This window comes from Primulina tabacum, chromosome 4 (assembly GCF_025594145.1).
Source record: "Primulina tabacum isolate GXHZ01 chromosome 4, ASM2559414v2, whole genome shotgun sequence".
NCBI lineage: Eukaryota > Viridiplantae > Streptophyta > Magnoliopsida > Lamiales > Gesneriaceae > Primulina > Primulina tabacum.
The window spans coordinates 45,664,571-45,679,873 of NC_134553.1; the positions used below are offsets into that span (position 1 = coordinate 45,664,571).

Below are 15,303 nucleotides of genomic sequence, written 5' to 3' on the forward strand. Positions count from 1 at the left end.
ATATTAATACCCGTTAAGATCTGATATCACTCTTTTACAGTTACCTTAGCCAACCAGATCAAGCGGTGCAATGTCAGCAGCTGGACGCATGAGAAATTCTAAAGATGTCACTTATCCCAAGTACTACTATCACTCATGCACGGTTAACCCAACAAATATAGCTTTAATTATCATTCTTGTAATTAATTTATTATCTCAAACATTCATTAAATAATGATCAAAGTAAAAATTTGTTTGCACAACTGTTTTTTTTCAATAATGGTCTCAATCTGTCAAAAAAGCAAACGAATGACAATATATTTTCAGACGGATGAAATATTACTTAAAACGACTATCTTTTCATGTGCCTGTTTATTTTTCACCTACTAAAAAATCAACGAACAAAGTTGAGAGATTGCAAGAAGTTTTTTTCTGACAAAACCTTCTCAAATGCTTAAGTTAGTAGAAAGTCATCGGAAAAAACGAGAGAGAAAATAGAAAGGTGGTAATTAAGGAGCAAAGTAATAATGTAAATATAGTATTTACTTTATCTTACTCGATCTACAGCTGAAACGTCGAGGTATAATTTTAAATTACAGAATAATTATTATCTTTTGGTTTGATTGAATTGAAGTTTGTGTTATTGAGTCAATATGTTATGTGACCAACTAATTATTCTTTTTCTGATTCATGTTTTGTGCGAGCTTAATTAATGCCATGAACCATAGCGCTGAAAAAAAGAGCTAATCGTCTCCTATCTATTTTCCATTTATATAGCGAGAAAAGTTTTAAAGAATGACAAAAACTTATATGAGACGGTCTCATGGATCGTATTTTGTGAGACATATATCTTATTTGGGTCATCCATGAAAAATTATTACTTTTTATGCTAAAATTATTACTTTTTATTGTAAATATCGGTAAAATTGACTTATCTCACGTACTAAAGAAAATTTCATATTTGATATTTCACATATATAATTTCAACGGACTCTACCGGCCAACTATTCGAACATTAAATTATTTCTGGAGTTAGTTGGAAAGTTCGTGCATGGACAGTTGGATGGAAACTGTCGTCCAATCTTTAGGATGCTTAGATTTGAGGGATACAAGTCCGACGTTGATTCCCAAAATTGGCTACAAATTGTATCTCGTCTCTTCCAGAAAAATATGAGGTTCAATCCCTTACTTGCATTGATTCTTCTAGGAACGTTTACTTAATATACGCATATTTTCGATATCTGATTTGAGCGTCGGGAAAAATACACCGTTGCACGACTCTGACCACTTTCTCTCACAATTATCCTTTGTTTTCTGGCTATTTGTGTCATCCAAAATATTTCATCTTAGGACCGAATCCAGTCAAAATCATTCATTTCTCATTGTTGACCTGGAATATCAATCTACATTTCTTTCTGGGTATCAAAGACTATGAAAAAAATGTATGTTGATCACAATTTTAATTTGAATAGTATATATAAAGTGAAACACATCAGAAGATTAACCTTATTTATTAAAATTTAATTTCACAATATATTATTATTATTATTATTATTATTATTATTATTAAATAGAGAAATTTGTAATTAAAGGAGATAAAAGAGGGATATTTTTAATTTTGACAATTTTCAATAAAGTTGATGGGAACATACTCCTCTGTTTTTTAGACAAAAGTCCAAGGAATGTAAAGTTATCAACTAACAACACATTAGTCAATTTCTCACTATCCTCCTTTCATATTATTCAGCAATACTTTTTTTTTAATAATTATTAAAGAACACTTAAGAAGTCATGCACACAGTACATCACACTCCATACACACACATACTTATTAACTTGGTCGGTCATATCATTGTAAAACTGAATAACTGTTGTACGGATAATAAGATATTGATTGATTATTCATTCTTACAATTTTGTTTTGTCGAATGATTGCCTAAGATTGTATGAATGATTAATATTATTTGCAATTATCTTATCAAAATGTATATATTATTTATCATCTCATCCACAAACCAAATCCAAACGACGTCACAATATTTTTAGTATAAATTAAAACTGGTACCGTTTAGTTTAGTGAATAATAAATATAAAATACCAAATCCAACTTTATTTCATATAAAATAAAACTATTTTAATAAATTTAATTTAAGTCACATTTTAAAAACAAAATTCATGCTTGACCATACCATATATACTGTAAATCTATTTATGGTTAATTAGAAAAACAAACGCACACACATATATACTATATTCTTATCACCAAGAATTCCTATATTTTCTTACTCAAAATATAATTTTCTCATTGTATTTTTTAACGTTATAAGAAAAAAAAACATAATAATTTAAAGACAGATAATTATATTTTGTATTAAAATTAAAGTATATACTATATATATTGCATTTATTTTAAAAAGAAAGAAGAAGAAAAGTAAAATCCAATGGAATATACATCCGGCAGCAGAATCCCGATTATCGATGAAATCATAACGTAAAATTTGCCAAATTTTTTGCAAAACCCATTAATGAAAAGCAGGTTAGTTATGATATATAGAGGTTTTTTCTTTCACCAATTCAGTACATACATACATTCATGTTCATACGACCGTATATACACAGTTTGAGACAGTCTTCTGTCACATTCACATGCTGTAATACGGACGCTGACTAAACAAAAGCCCAAAGATGCGAATGACCCATCAATGATAAAGAGGGATTAGAATTTTTGGAGACTACAGTGTGAGGAAAAGGTGAGAGAAAGACAATGGGGTGAAAGTGAAAATCTAGCAGCTGGAGCTGGGGGCGGCTTTCGCAACAACAGCTGCTGATCAAGATTCCATTTTTCTTACTTCCGATTTGTAAGTTTTAATCTTGGGTTGCGGTGGTATTTTTTCATTTGTCATGAAGAGTTTGAAAATTCAAAATTTTTGGAGTTTTCTGGAAGGCTCATTTTCCGAATATTTGATTTTTGAAGTTCCCATTTGCTTGAATTTCTTGATATCTGGTTTTATGGATTTGTTGAACTTTTTGTTGATGTGGGTTTGTGTAAGTATTGTTATTTGATTGTTCTTCGTCATAATAAGTTCATTTGTGTAGTTGTTGGCCTGAGTTGTCAGGAAAGATTCTTCATTTTTCTTCAATTTCTGAAGAGTCTCAGTGCGATGAAAAGTTACTATATTCTTTCTTAAATTGAGTTTGAAAAGTCAATTTTGAATAGCTTTATTCAATGTTCTCGGATTTCAATAGATTTGAAAGTTATTGCGATGTTTTATCTGTAAAGGTCAATATTGGTTTATAAACTCGTTCTTTATTTTTTGAACTTATCACGGGGTATTTTTTTTGTATATCTTCATGATCAGTTTGTTTTGAGGAAGAAATTATGTGACTGAGTTTCTTTTCCTCCTTTTGGCCCTTTATGGAGACTCGACAAACTTTTCCTTTTACAATTTATGGTTGAATTGAGTCACAGTTCTGTTTTATGGATTAATTACCTTAATCTGTGGGTTAATTTGTGTTTCTGTAAGTTCATTTAAAGTATCCTGTTTATTTCTTTTAATTGAGGGGCTCATCCTCAATATCTAGTCTTAAAATTATTTTGGATGATTCAATTGAGAGTAAAATGTGTTTCTGTAGTAAAATATATGGGAGATCTAAGTTGTGGATTTTAATGCATTGCACAATCGTACTACAAGTTTCTCTCACCGTGATTATTTTCTTGGATGGAGACCTAATTAAAGTTAATTTGCTATGTGTGTTCTTTGCTTCAGGTTACCTTTTGTTATTCGCTAAAAGTTCATGGAGCGGTCTTCGACTTCTTCCGGCTTCTAACATCGCTTCTGATTTAGCAGGTAGCATCAAATTCATATCGTTGATGCACCAATCATAATATGAATGAATTATTCAAATCTTGGTATTTCTTGGAGGAATTTGTTTCATCTGCCATATCATATATCAGTAATCAAGATATGAAAGTTCGTTTCTTAACATGCCAAAGATGCTTCATGTTGCTTTGACCAGATTTTGACGAACATCAAGGAGAGTTGTATTTCTATCTGTTTCTGGAGTTATGGCAACCCTATCACATTCCGAGTCGAGGCGCTTGTATTCTTGGTGGTGGGACAGCCACATTAGCCCAAAAAACTCAAAATGGCTCCAAGAAAATCTCACAGGTGATACGGCTTTCTCATGCGGTCTATATCGTTTTATCTTTAACAATGTTTCATGATTGCATAAATTTTTGAGCTGATATTTGAACGTGTTGCATTCTCTGATCTGATGCACTTGGAAAACTATTTTCATTATGGGGTGAATTTTGAAGTAATAGAAACACAACACAGCACTACACTACACCAGGAGTTACTTGATTCTACCATGAAGTCCTACATCTAAGACACAGTGCTTAAAAGGTTAAAATTTATTATACTTCATTTAAAATATAAGGTAAAATATCTTGGTGATAAATATTATAGGAAATATTTCTTGGAACTAAATCATCATTGCTAAAATGTGTCATGATCTTAGTAGTATCCAATATGATTCGAGAACAAGTTATTTGATAGCTAACCTGGGTAGCTCTGCCTTCGAGGAATCTTAATGTCCTTCTAGATTTATATTGCTTCTGAAGCTATGCTGAGTTTCTTCTGTTTTAACTATAAACATCTTGTATTCTTGTTAATTGCCTAACAACAATGGAAAAATCTTTAAAATTGCATGATGGCCGAAGCTCATCCCTTAATTTTGTTTGTCTGACAAGTAAATGGAAAATGATACATTGTCTACAGACATGGATGGCAAAGTTAAATCAATGATCAAGCTCATCGAAGAAGATGCAGATTCATTTGCACGAAGGGCTGAAATGTACTACAAGAGAAGGCCTGAGTTGATGAAATTGGTCGAGGAGTTCTACCGGGCTTATCGTGCATTGGCTGAACGATATACTCACGCGACAGGAGAACTTCACCAGGCTCATTGCACCATAGCAGAGGCCTTATCTGAAGAACTACCTTTTGAATTGGCTGAAGATTCACCTTCTAAAATTTCGATTCAAGATGAGGAACCTCATACGCCAGAAAATAAACTCCATGTTCGTGAAGGATCGATACGAAAATGGCCAAAAGGGGAAAAAAGGAGAGAAGAGAACTTTCGAGATGAAGTGCTCAAATTGTCAAATGAAAAGCATATTCTTAAAGACGAGGTTTTTAATGAGAGAGAAAGAGCAGAAAATGCCGAGAGTGAAGTTCAAGACTTGAAGAAAAATCTTGCTAGTGTGCAAGTTGAAAAGGACGCGATCCTCTTACAGTATCAGCAGTGCCTACAAAAGCTATCTGATATAGAGGGAGAGCTTAATAATGCACAAAATGATGTAGAGAGGCTGGATGAAAAATCGAGCAAATCTGAAATCGAGGTTCAAACGTTGAAAGAAGCCCTTCTTCATTTAGAAGGTGAAAAACTTTCTGCTTTGGTCAATCATGCTGAGTATTTGCAGAAGATATGGAATCTGGAGGCCATGGTTTATCTAGTCGAAGAAGATAAGAAGGGACTTGACGAGAGAGCAATCAAAGCACAAAGTGAAGCTCAATCTTTGAAAGATGAAATATTGAGACTAAATATTGAAAATACAGCTGCAATAGATCAGTACAATCAGTGTCTTGTGAAAATATTAGAGTTAGAGAGGGTAATATCTGCCATGGAAGATGAGGCCAAACTGCTAACAATACATGCAAAAAGATCCGAAGCTGAAGTCGTGGAACTTCAAAAGGCTCTTGCGCAGCTGAACAAGGAGAAAGAAGCTTCGACTCTTGAGTACAAGTGCTGCTTGGAGACAATAAACCAGCTTGAGAAAGATTTGTCTATGGCTGAAGTGAATCTTACGTGCCTCGAAAATGAAGTCCTGAATGGAAATGCTAAATTTCGAAATGCTGAAGAGAAACGCATACTTTTGGAGGTATCAAATCAATCACTTAGAGTCGAGGCAGAGAATCTGGTTAAGAAGATTGCCATGAAAGATCAAGAACTTTCAAAGAAGGAGGAGCAGTTGGAGAAGCTTGAGAATCGTTTGCAAGAAGAGAACATCCATTGCCAACAAGTTGAAGCCATGCTCAAGAATCTGCAAAATTTGAATTCTCAATCAAAAGATGATAATAGAGCTCTGCAACTGGAGTTAAAAAATGTTCTTCAAATGCTGAAGGAATTGGAAATCTTTAAGAATGGCGTAGAAGTGGAGATTCAGCAGGTTAGGGATGACAATCATAGTTTGAGTCAATCAAATTTGTTGTCAACTGTCAAAATGGAGAATATGGAAAATGAAATTATCAGTCTGAGAGAGTTGAAGCATAAGCTTGAAAAGGAAGTTTCTCTACAAATGGGCTCTAGCAAATCCCTTCAGCAGGAGATATTATCATTGAAAGAGGAAATTAAAGAATTGAATAGTAGCCACGAGGCTTTAATTGAGCAAGTAAAAACAGCAGGTCTGAACCCAGCATGTGTTGGAGCTTCATTGAAGAACTTGGAGGATGAGAACATAAGGCTGAAACATATTTGCGATGAAGATATCAACGAGAAAGAAACTTTGTTGAAGAAGTTGGAAAACATGGAGGAACTTTTAAAGAAAAAATCTTTCGATGAAAGCTCCGTGTCGGTCTTTAATGGAGAAAAGACCACATTTATTATGGAGAAAGCTTCTCTTCTCTCTCAGTTACAGGCTGTGACAGAGACTATGCATAGGCTACTGGAGAAAAATGCCATTCTTGAGAATTCTCTATCTGCTGCAAAAGTTGAACTCGAATGTTTGAGGGAGAAATCAAAGGGTTTGGAAGAGGTCTGTGAACTGCTCAAAAGCGACAGATCTTATCTTCTAACCGAAAGGAGTACCTTGTTACTTAAGTTGGAAAATGTAGAGAGGAAATTAGGAAGCCTGGAGAACGGATTTATCAGGTTGGAAGAAGAATACGCGGACTTAGAGAAAGAGAAGAAAGCTGTAAACTCTCAGGTGGATGAGCTCAAAGTGTCTTTGGGTGTGGAGAAGCAAGAGCGAGTAAGCACCCAGATTCAAAGTGAGACTTTGTTTGTTGGACTACAAAGCCAGATTCATCTCCTGAAAGAAGAAAACGAATGGAAGAAGAATGAATATGCAGAGGAATTTGAAAGAACTCTAAAATCGCAGATTGAGATGTCCATTTTGCATAAATTTATTAAAGACATGGAAGAAAAAAATTATTCGCTCATTATTGAGTGTCAAAAACATGTTGAGGCTTCCAAATTAGCAGAGAAAGTGATATCAGAGCTGGAGAGTGAAAGCCTTGAGCAGCAGGTGGAAACTGAGCTCCTGTTGGATGAAATCGAAAGATTAAGGTTGGATATATATGGAGTTTTTAGGGCCCTCGAAACTGGCATGGATTGTGTTCTTGATGGAAAGATTGAAAATGAGCAAACTTTCATGCATCACATCCTGGGAAATATCGAAGATATGAAACATTCCATCTCAAAATACGAGGATGATAAGCAGCAGCTCTTGGTTGAGAACTCTGTCCTTGTTACTGTACTCGAGCAGTTGGAATCCAAAGGCATGGAAATTGAGTCACAGAAGATATATTTTGAGAATGAGTTGAATTTCGTGCTTAAGAATCATACCATGCATAAATCTGAAAAAGGCGAAATTCTCGACATGAACAAACAATTGAAATTGGATTTGAGTCAGGGCCATGAGCACGCTGCTAAACTTGAGGCTGAATTGGTGAGTCTTTGTGTCAAGCAGGCTGATTTGCAAAAATCTTACCGCACATTACAAGAAACATATGCTCAAGTGATGGAGGAAAACGTGTCTTTGCGGAAGAAAATTTCTGATTTAATGGAGGAAAAATGGCACACTGATCAGCAAAATGATGCTGCTGTTCTTGATTTCTTGGCCACTGTTAATAAATCTGCAATGCTACGGAGCTTTGGGGCAGAGAAAATGATGGAATTGAAGTCAATTCTTGAAGATCTGAACAGACAGCATGAGGCCAACTGTACCCTTGAAAAGGAAATGAGTATATTGAAAGGACAGCTGGAGTTGCAAAAGGCGGTAAGTTTGGAACTTATCAGTGCTGTTCGGAAATCGGAAATGGAGATTCAAGGGATAAGAGAATACAATGTTCAGATGAAAAGGGATATGACAAATGGTAAAGAAAATTTGATTCAAACGGAAGCTGAGCTCTTGGATACCGAAGCGAAGCTTGAAGTTGCTGAAAATTTGAATTTGACCCTGTGCAAAATGGTGGAAAAATTGAAATCTGACGGCCAAGGATCACTGCAGACAAGACTAGATAAAGAAAAGAGCATACTCCAACTGTCTGATAATAATATCGTTCAAAAGAAGGAAATTGAGAGCCTTAATTCAGTTGAAACAAACTCAGAGTCTGAAATCCAGGACATAAACGATGAGTTTGAACTCTGGGAGACTGAAGAGTCGGCATTTTATTTTGACCTTCAAATCTGTTCTGTTCCTGAAGTTAAGTTTCAAAATAAAGTCCAGGAACTTACTGGGGTGTGTCAAAGTTTAGAGAGTGAAAATGCGGCAAAAACCTTTGAGAATGAACAGATGAAAGGGAAGATCTTTTTGATGGAGAGTGAAATTGGAGGGTTAAAATCCGAATTAAACGCATATGGTCCGGCCATTGCTTCTCTAAGAGATGATATAGCGTTTCTTGAACACAATGCACTTCTTCGTTCAAAGCTTAAAGCCACACTAACTGAAGAGCCAGAGGTAATTTCCTTCTTCATTTAAGTTTCTTCAACTTATTATTCTATTTGTCTTATAAGTTTGTAAATATATTTTAAACCCTTTTTATTATGTTTAGTTTCTGCATCTTTTGCAGTTTCTGGAAGTTGCTGCTCATTCCAGAAGAAATATCTTGAAGAAAACTCATGTTGATTCCCTCCTTGGCTTGAAGAACTTGCAGGGAAGAATAAAAACAGTTAGAAAGTTGATGGAGGAAAGGAAAAATCCTATTTTTCAGGGAAGACCAATCTCTGATACCAAACAAGAAGTTCCTGTGAAAGAGATTGAGGACTTAAAACGCCTTCGTTTCTTTGGTCGAGATAAACGCAAGTTGCAGAAGATAAAAAATAAAGCCTCTGAAGTTTGGAATGGAATGCTAACGAAAGATATTCCCGTCGACCAAGTTCCTCGTGATTCTGGGGCAGATGATCAGGTCATTGAGCTTTCCGAAACTTCTGAAAATGGGAAGAAAGATCAAAAAATTGGAGGGTCGCTTAAAGTGTCTTATAATATGGCGGCAAAGGATTTAGTTTTCAATCATTCTGAAAATGGAAAGCATAAAACTGATGCACCCTTTACTAACTCGGATGTGGAGAAAGAGTTGGGAGTAGATAAGTTGCAGGTTTCAGCAAGAAATAAAGCATTCTTTCCAGAAATGAACGACAGAACAATCCACGATAGATTGGCCTCGAATGCCTATAAACTCGAGATTCTTCAGACAACTGTGCAGAACTTGAGAACCAAATTGGCGATGAATCAACACAGCAGAAAGGCCAAGAATGTCGATTTTGAAACGATTCAAGAACAGTTACTTGAAGCTGAGGAAACTGTTCTACACTTGATGGAGTCGAACTTGCTAATGGCGGAAAATATCGAAGAAATCCCTTGTCAAGATGAAGTTTCATCACCAAACGGATCCAATATAATGCAGAGAACAAAGATTACAGAACAGGCCCGAAAAGAGTCCGAGAAGATTGACCGGTTGCAGCTAGAGCTTCAGAAAATTCAATATATTTTGCTGAAATGCGAGGATGAGAAGAAAAACAAGGGGAGAAGCAAGTTCTTCAAGAGCAAAACTGTGATTCTGCTGGACTTTATGTACAATGGAAGGAAGAAGCGTGGGAAGCGTAAGAAGAGTCCTCTCAGTGGATGTTTAAAGCCGTCAAGTAGCATTAATGGGAGAAGCTTGTAATTTAGATTTATTAATACTGTCATTTGTGTTTAATTTTTAGTTGGATAAAACTGATTTCTTTGGTGTTGTAAGAATTAGATTTTATGTAATTCAAATAAGCTTTTAATCATTTTTTGTCTGATCATTATTGTATAATCTAGCGATTTGGCTTCTTTTCTCATCTGTCTTTTTTTTAGCTTTTACAACTTCAAAAAGCATAAGAAATAAGAAATCCTATATTTATATACTATTTTGTATGATCTTGTGCTATTTATGTTGCGAAGAAAATTATTAATTTTTTGATCAAAAAATTATTCTTGTTTAACTCAAAATACTACTGTTATTAAGCTAAAAATATTAGTTTTTATTAAAAAATAATATAATTTTTTTTAGTAATGATATAAGAAAAATATTATTTTTTATGTAACTAAAAATATGTCAAAAACATTATTTTGTATTATATCACACTAAAGTTGCTGATAAAGCCCGTTCAAGAAAAAAAACACGCTTCAAGTGTGATATTTTTGTCTCACATCTTAAAAAGATTTAAAATGAGTTTATAATAGATTACAATGGACTTCTATAGCAACTTGGGTTAATCATTTTCGTAAAGCGAGGACGAATACGAAGTAGTTGCTATAGGAGCCAATTGTGCCGTCACGTACCCGCGGGCCCGGGCTCGAGGGCGTGACATCAAGTTCTCGGTGTACTTGTATAATTATTTTTTTACTCTATTAACGAATGTCGTTTTCATTAAAAAAAACAAAAAACAAAAGGAAATTGTTGATGCTGTAAAAATAAAATAAAAGATAAGACTATGGATAGGCAACATAGCCAGAGTCGACACAAAAATCTATTTCAACCGGAACAAAGCGTATAAATATAGTTATGGCAGCCTAATCCACCTGTAGTCCATAATGCTCGACTATAATAATGTCTGCCAGCCAGATTCGGAATGATACCTGCACATGTAACCATTGTTCACCTAAAATATAAAAGAAATAACAGAAGTAAAAAACACTTTCTTATGTATTTGTATAGTTCCTGGAAATGGCTCTATCATATTCTCAGAAAATCTTTCTTTCTAGTAGGTAGAAGGGTTTTTTTTTCTAAAAAAATATAAATTACAAAATTATTTAGTAAAATATTGCGAAATTGAGAGCGTTATAAAAGTAGTAGAATCCGGAAAACACTCAACCGGATTCAAAATTTTTTAAAATAAAAATAAAAATAAAAAAGGAGAGTTACGGATTCATAGCGTTATGAATGTTCGAACATAACATTCTCCATTTTTTGTTTTTCTGACGCTGTATGTTATAGAATTTGTTATCAACTAAGATCGCGTTTTGTAGGTATTTCACATGTAATTATTAAATTTATATTATTGCTGAAATAATTTGATCATAATTTTAATATTGTTAGGTATTAATATTGTTTGTTGATTTTATCATCTAATTCATTCGAGGAGGTCTTAAGAGGTAATATTTTTATTTTATTGATAATATTACAATTATATATTAAGAGGTAATATAGTTACGTGTTATGTACCTTTGTTTTTTCTTTATATATTGAAAATATTTTGTTTTGTGTAATATTTCTGTTAATGTTTTTCATTTATTTCAGGTATTAACATCGTTCGTTGATTTTATTACAAATTCCGTAAAACCACATTTGAAAAGATAATTTAAATAATTTTTTATATTTTAATTTTATTAATATAATTATAATTTTATTCATTTGCATTATACGAATAAATATAATTTTGTTAAATATTATATTTTTAATATTAATCACTGTTGGGGATCGATGTAGAGTTTAGAAAGGGGGGGTGAATAAACTCTTTTCCTTTGATGATAGATTTTTACAAAGGGTGCTAGAATCATGTTAGAGATTGTAGCTGTTCTTGTTCGAGTGTAATTCCAGTAGATCACTAAAGTAAGTGCGGAAACAATCCAATGGAGTAGGATGAAAAACAGTAATAGCAGTAGGTAATAGAACAGTAGTTGTTTCTGGACGTTCGAAGATAAAGTCTTCTACGTCTCCCCTTCTTCTGTTTCCAGAAGGTATCGCTAAAAGACTTTGGATTTTACAGTACAACATTTGTACACACCCACTTCAGCAGGGCTTATCTTTTGCCTACTGAAACTCTTAGTAACTCAACACAAAATGATTCAATACAACAAAGTTCTGAAAAAGACTCTTTTCCAGTTTACAAACTCTTCTTCGAAATATGGTAAAGTATTTTGCTTGAAGAGATGAAGAAATAGCAGTACAAAATGATCTCCAAAGATCTGATGTAATGTGAAGCGTGTACTGCTTTTCTGCAAGTTTGAGCTTTAGAAGATGATGATTGATTTGCGGTTGCTCAATGTAATGTTGGATAGATAAAAATATTCAGCGATCATCTCTAAATGGTTTTGATCCATATATATATATAGATAACTTGAATCCAACGTCTCTAATCAAAAACGGCTCTTTTGATTTCTGAAAGAAAGAGCTTTATTCCTTAAATGGATCCTGCAAAAGGCTTTCAACACAATCAGTCTTGTTACTTACCAAAATGGGTAAAGCGAATTAAATGACTTAGTACAGCATTTAGTGGTGCAATAAATACTTGTACTCGATAAAGTAACGGTAACATTTAAGACTACTTCCGTTAGCATAGAAGACGTCAAGTTATCCTTATTCCAGACTAGGTTCTGCTTCTGGTTATCTAAGTTCTGAAAACTTAGTCCTGCTTTTATATTGTCTACTGATTTTTAACTAACGGTCTGCTGGTTTTGGTTCTTATCGCCACAATTAATTTCAGTCTAACAATTTCTCCATTTTTGGTGATGCCAAAACCTGGATGTTAGCAAAGATAGATAATGACAATATAAAACAACAAAATATATTAAGAGACTTAAACAACAAAGGTTTTAGTTATCAGTGCCAATGTCCCTGAAAATAATTTCAACATCCTGATCATCAGCATTTAGATCTCTTCTGGCAGAGGATTCTGCCAGAAGAGATTGAGATTGAGACTCAATCTTGGCATCCATTAACTCCACGGTAGTAGAAACGGAACGAATAGCATCATCATGATCGGTGAGTCGTTGGAGAATGTCAGTTTGTCCGAGAATGATATTGCCTTGGCTTCTGGAAACAGCTTGTCTAAAAACAACTGTCTCAGCATGCATTTTGTTAACGGATTCCGCCGTGCGAAATCTCTCTTTAGAGATGCGGTCTCTGAAAAATGTAGAGCCACTCACTGCTGCGGTATGTTCGCGCGATATTTGTTTTACCATCTCCGATAGATTGTTGAGATTTCTTTGCAGAGCTTCTATCTCAAATTCTATGTTAAAGATTTCTGGTTCCGGAGATGGAGTCCTGGTGAGCATACGCTGCTTGATTTCAGCAACTTGGGCAATATGAGCAGCAGAGTTAGTGACATATACAACCAATGCAGTAGAGGTTATAAGCGGTGGTAGAGCAGTAGAAGGGTCTGCTACCAGCATAGCAGTAGAAGGACCAGGTTCAGAAGAACTTGCTTCTGGAGCAGTAGAGAGATTATGTGCTGCAATAGTTTCCTCAGCAGCAGATGTAGCAGGAGAGGTGACTGCAATAGCAGGAGATTGCTCAGCAGCAATAATGTTGACAGTAGATTGGTCAATAACAGAAGAAGGTTCAGAAAGTGCGCTGTCTACTGTTGGCACAACTTCGATGGCTTCCATCTGTTCGACGGGTTGAATCGGATCATTCAAAATTGCGACCATCTCCTCTTGATGTTCATTGGAGAAAATCTCCAATTTTGGCAGGGAGGAAGATTGGGCAACATGCGATTCTTCCGCTGGTTGATTTGCTGATTGGACTATTGGTTGAACTGATTCATCAGCTGGAATGAAGTCTGGTACCGCAGAATATTCTCGAGTGATAGATTGAATAACTTCATCTACTGATGCCAATTCACGAACAGAGATAAGAGAGGAGGACTGAGTAGGTACCTTGGGAGATGCAGGAGTACTGGAAACCTTAGCTTCTGCAGGAGTTATAGTTCTTTCCTCAACTGGCTTAGTCTGATCAAACTCTGAAATAAGGCCTACTGAATATGGCTCAGACTCTCGAAAATTCTGTTCTTGAGCAAGAAGTTGCTCATCCATGATTCTCAAATGCTCAGTCAATATAAGAATAAATTTTTGATCTTGAGCAGCAGTGGGAATCAATGCATCAAAATTAGACTTAAGAGTCTTTAATACTGATTCCAGCTTCTTACGTTTAATCTGCTCAAAATAAAACTGCGAAGTCTCATTGCTTCAATTACATTTTCTGTCTTTGCAAATTCAAAGACCTTTCTCTCAGATTGTACCAATCTTCCAAAAGTTCATCGTGTTTTGAAAAATGAGAGGGGGTGAAATACCCGAACCTTGTGCCACTCATCAAAGAAACTCATTTCTTCATTTGCAGAATTCTCAATTTCTTCCAAATGAAGAGCAATGCCAGTAGAAACAGTCGATTTGGCAGCTGAAAATTGTGGTTCTTCAAGAAGTTTTTCTTTGCCTTTTCCTGTTGATGAGGCAGTCATCATGGGTCGAAAAGCAGAAGACCCAGCAGTTGATTCACGAATAACAACCCCAGACACGGGTCTGATAGTTGAAGCAGTAGAGGTTGTGGTAGCAAAAACAGCAATTGGTTTAGAGACCGAGATGGTCGGTGGTGCAGTAGAAACAGCTTTTGGAAACACTTGTCTCAATGGAACAGTGTCCAATTCAGAGATTGCTGCTGTCTTCTTGATTCGAAGAACAGTGCGAGCTTTCTTCTTGTTGGGAGTAGGTGGCAGAGATGGTTGAATAGGAGCAGCAGACTCCTCAGAAACTGTTTTATCAGAATAAATGGAGATAACCACTCTCTTTCTTTTGATTTTCTTTTGAGGTGCTAGAGCCTCAGCTTGAGTATCTCCCACTTCTTTTTTCAAAGCAATAAACTCGGCCACGGTTGGCTTTGGTCTTAATGCAAGCACATTATTAGCATCTGCCATTGTGACGTACGATGCGTCCAAATCAGAAGTAAGAGCAAAACCAGCATCATTAAGCATTCGACTGATCTGCACAGTGAAACCAGAACTCCTCCTGACCACCATTTCCTTCATTATTTTGAAAAGAAAGCGACTCCAATCCACTTTATATTCAGAAGTAATGGCTACCATTACTTGAACCTTTTCTTTGGTTAGCCGATCGAACGTTCCGGCTTTGACTAACAGTGCTTTTGCAACAATATCAGCAAGCACTTGAAATTACATCTTCAATAGCTTCTTGAAACAGGATGGAGATAGTTCTTCTCCAGAAGCTGAGAAATGCAGTAGAGCAGTAGACATTTCTTCTTTGGAAATATCAGAAAGTTCATTGATCCCTGAAAAAGG

General features: G+C 35.2%; 1 protein-coding gene across 1 annotated transcript; it reads left to right on the forward strand.

The window, feature by feature from the left end:
• The first annotated feature begins 2,624 nt into the window (after positions 1–2,624).
• On the forward strand, positions 2,625–10,053 carry LOC142543442 (protein NETWORKED 1A-like). Its single transcript, XM_075650695.1, has 5 exons — positions 2,625–2,837; positions 3,747–3,827; positions 3,997–4,148; positions 4,761–8,722; positions 8,835–10,053. The coding sequence occupies exons 3-5, from the start codon at positions 4,046–4,048 to the stop codon at positions 9,927–9,929; spliced, it is 5,160 nt and encodes a 1,719-aa protein (XP_075506810.1). The 5' UTR covers positions 2,625–2,837; positions 3,747–3,827; positions 3,997–4,045; the 3' UTR covers positions 9,930–10,053.
• Positions 10,054–15,303: the final 5,250 nt, after the last annotated feature.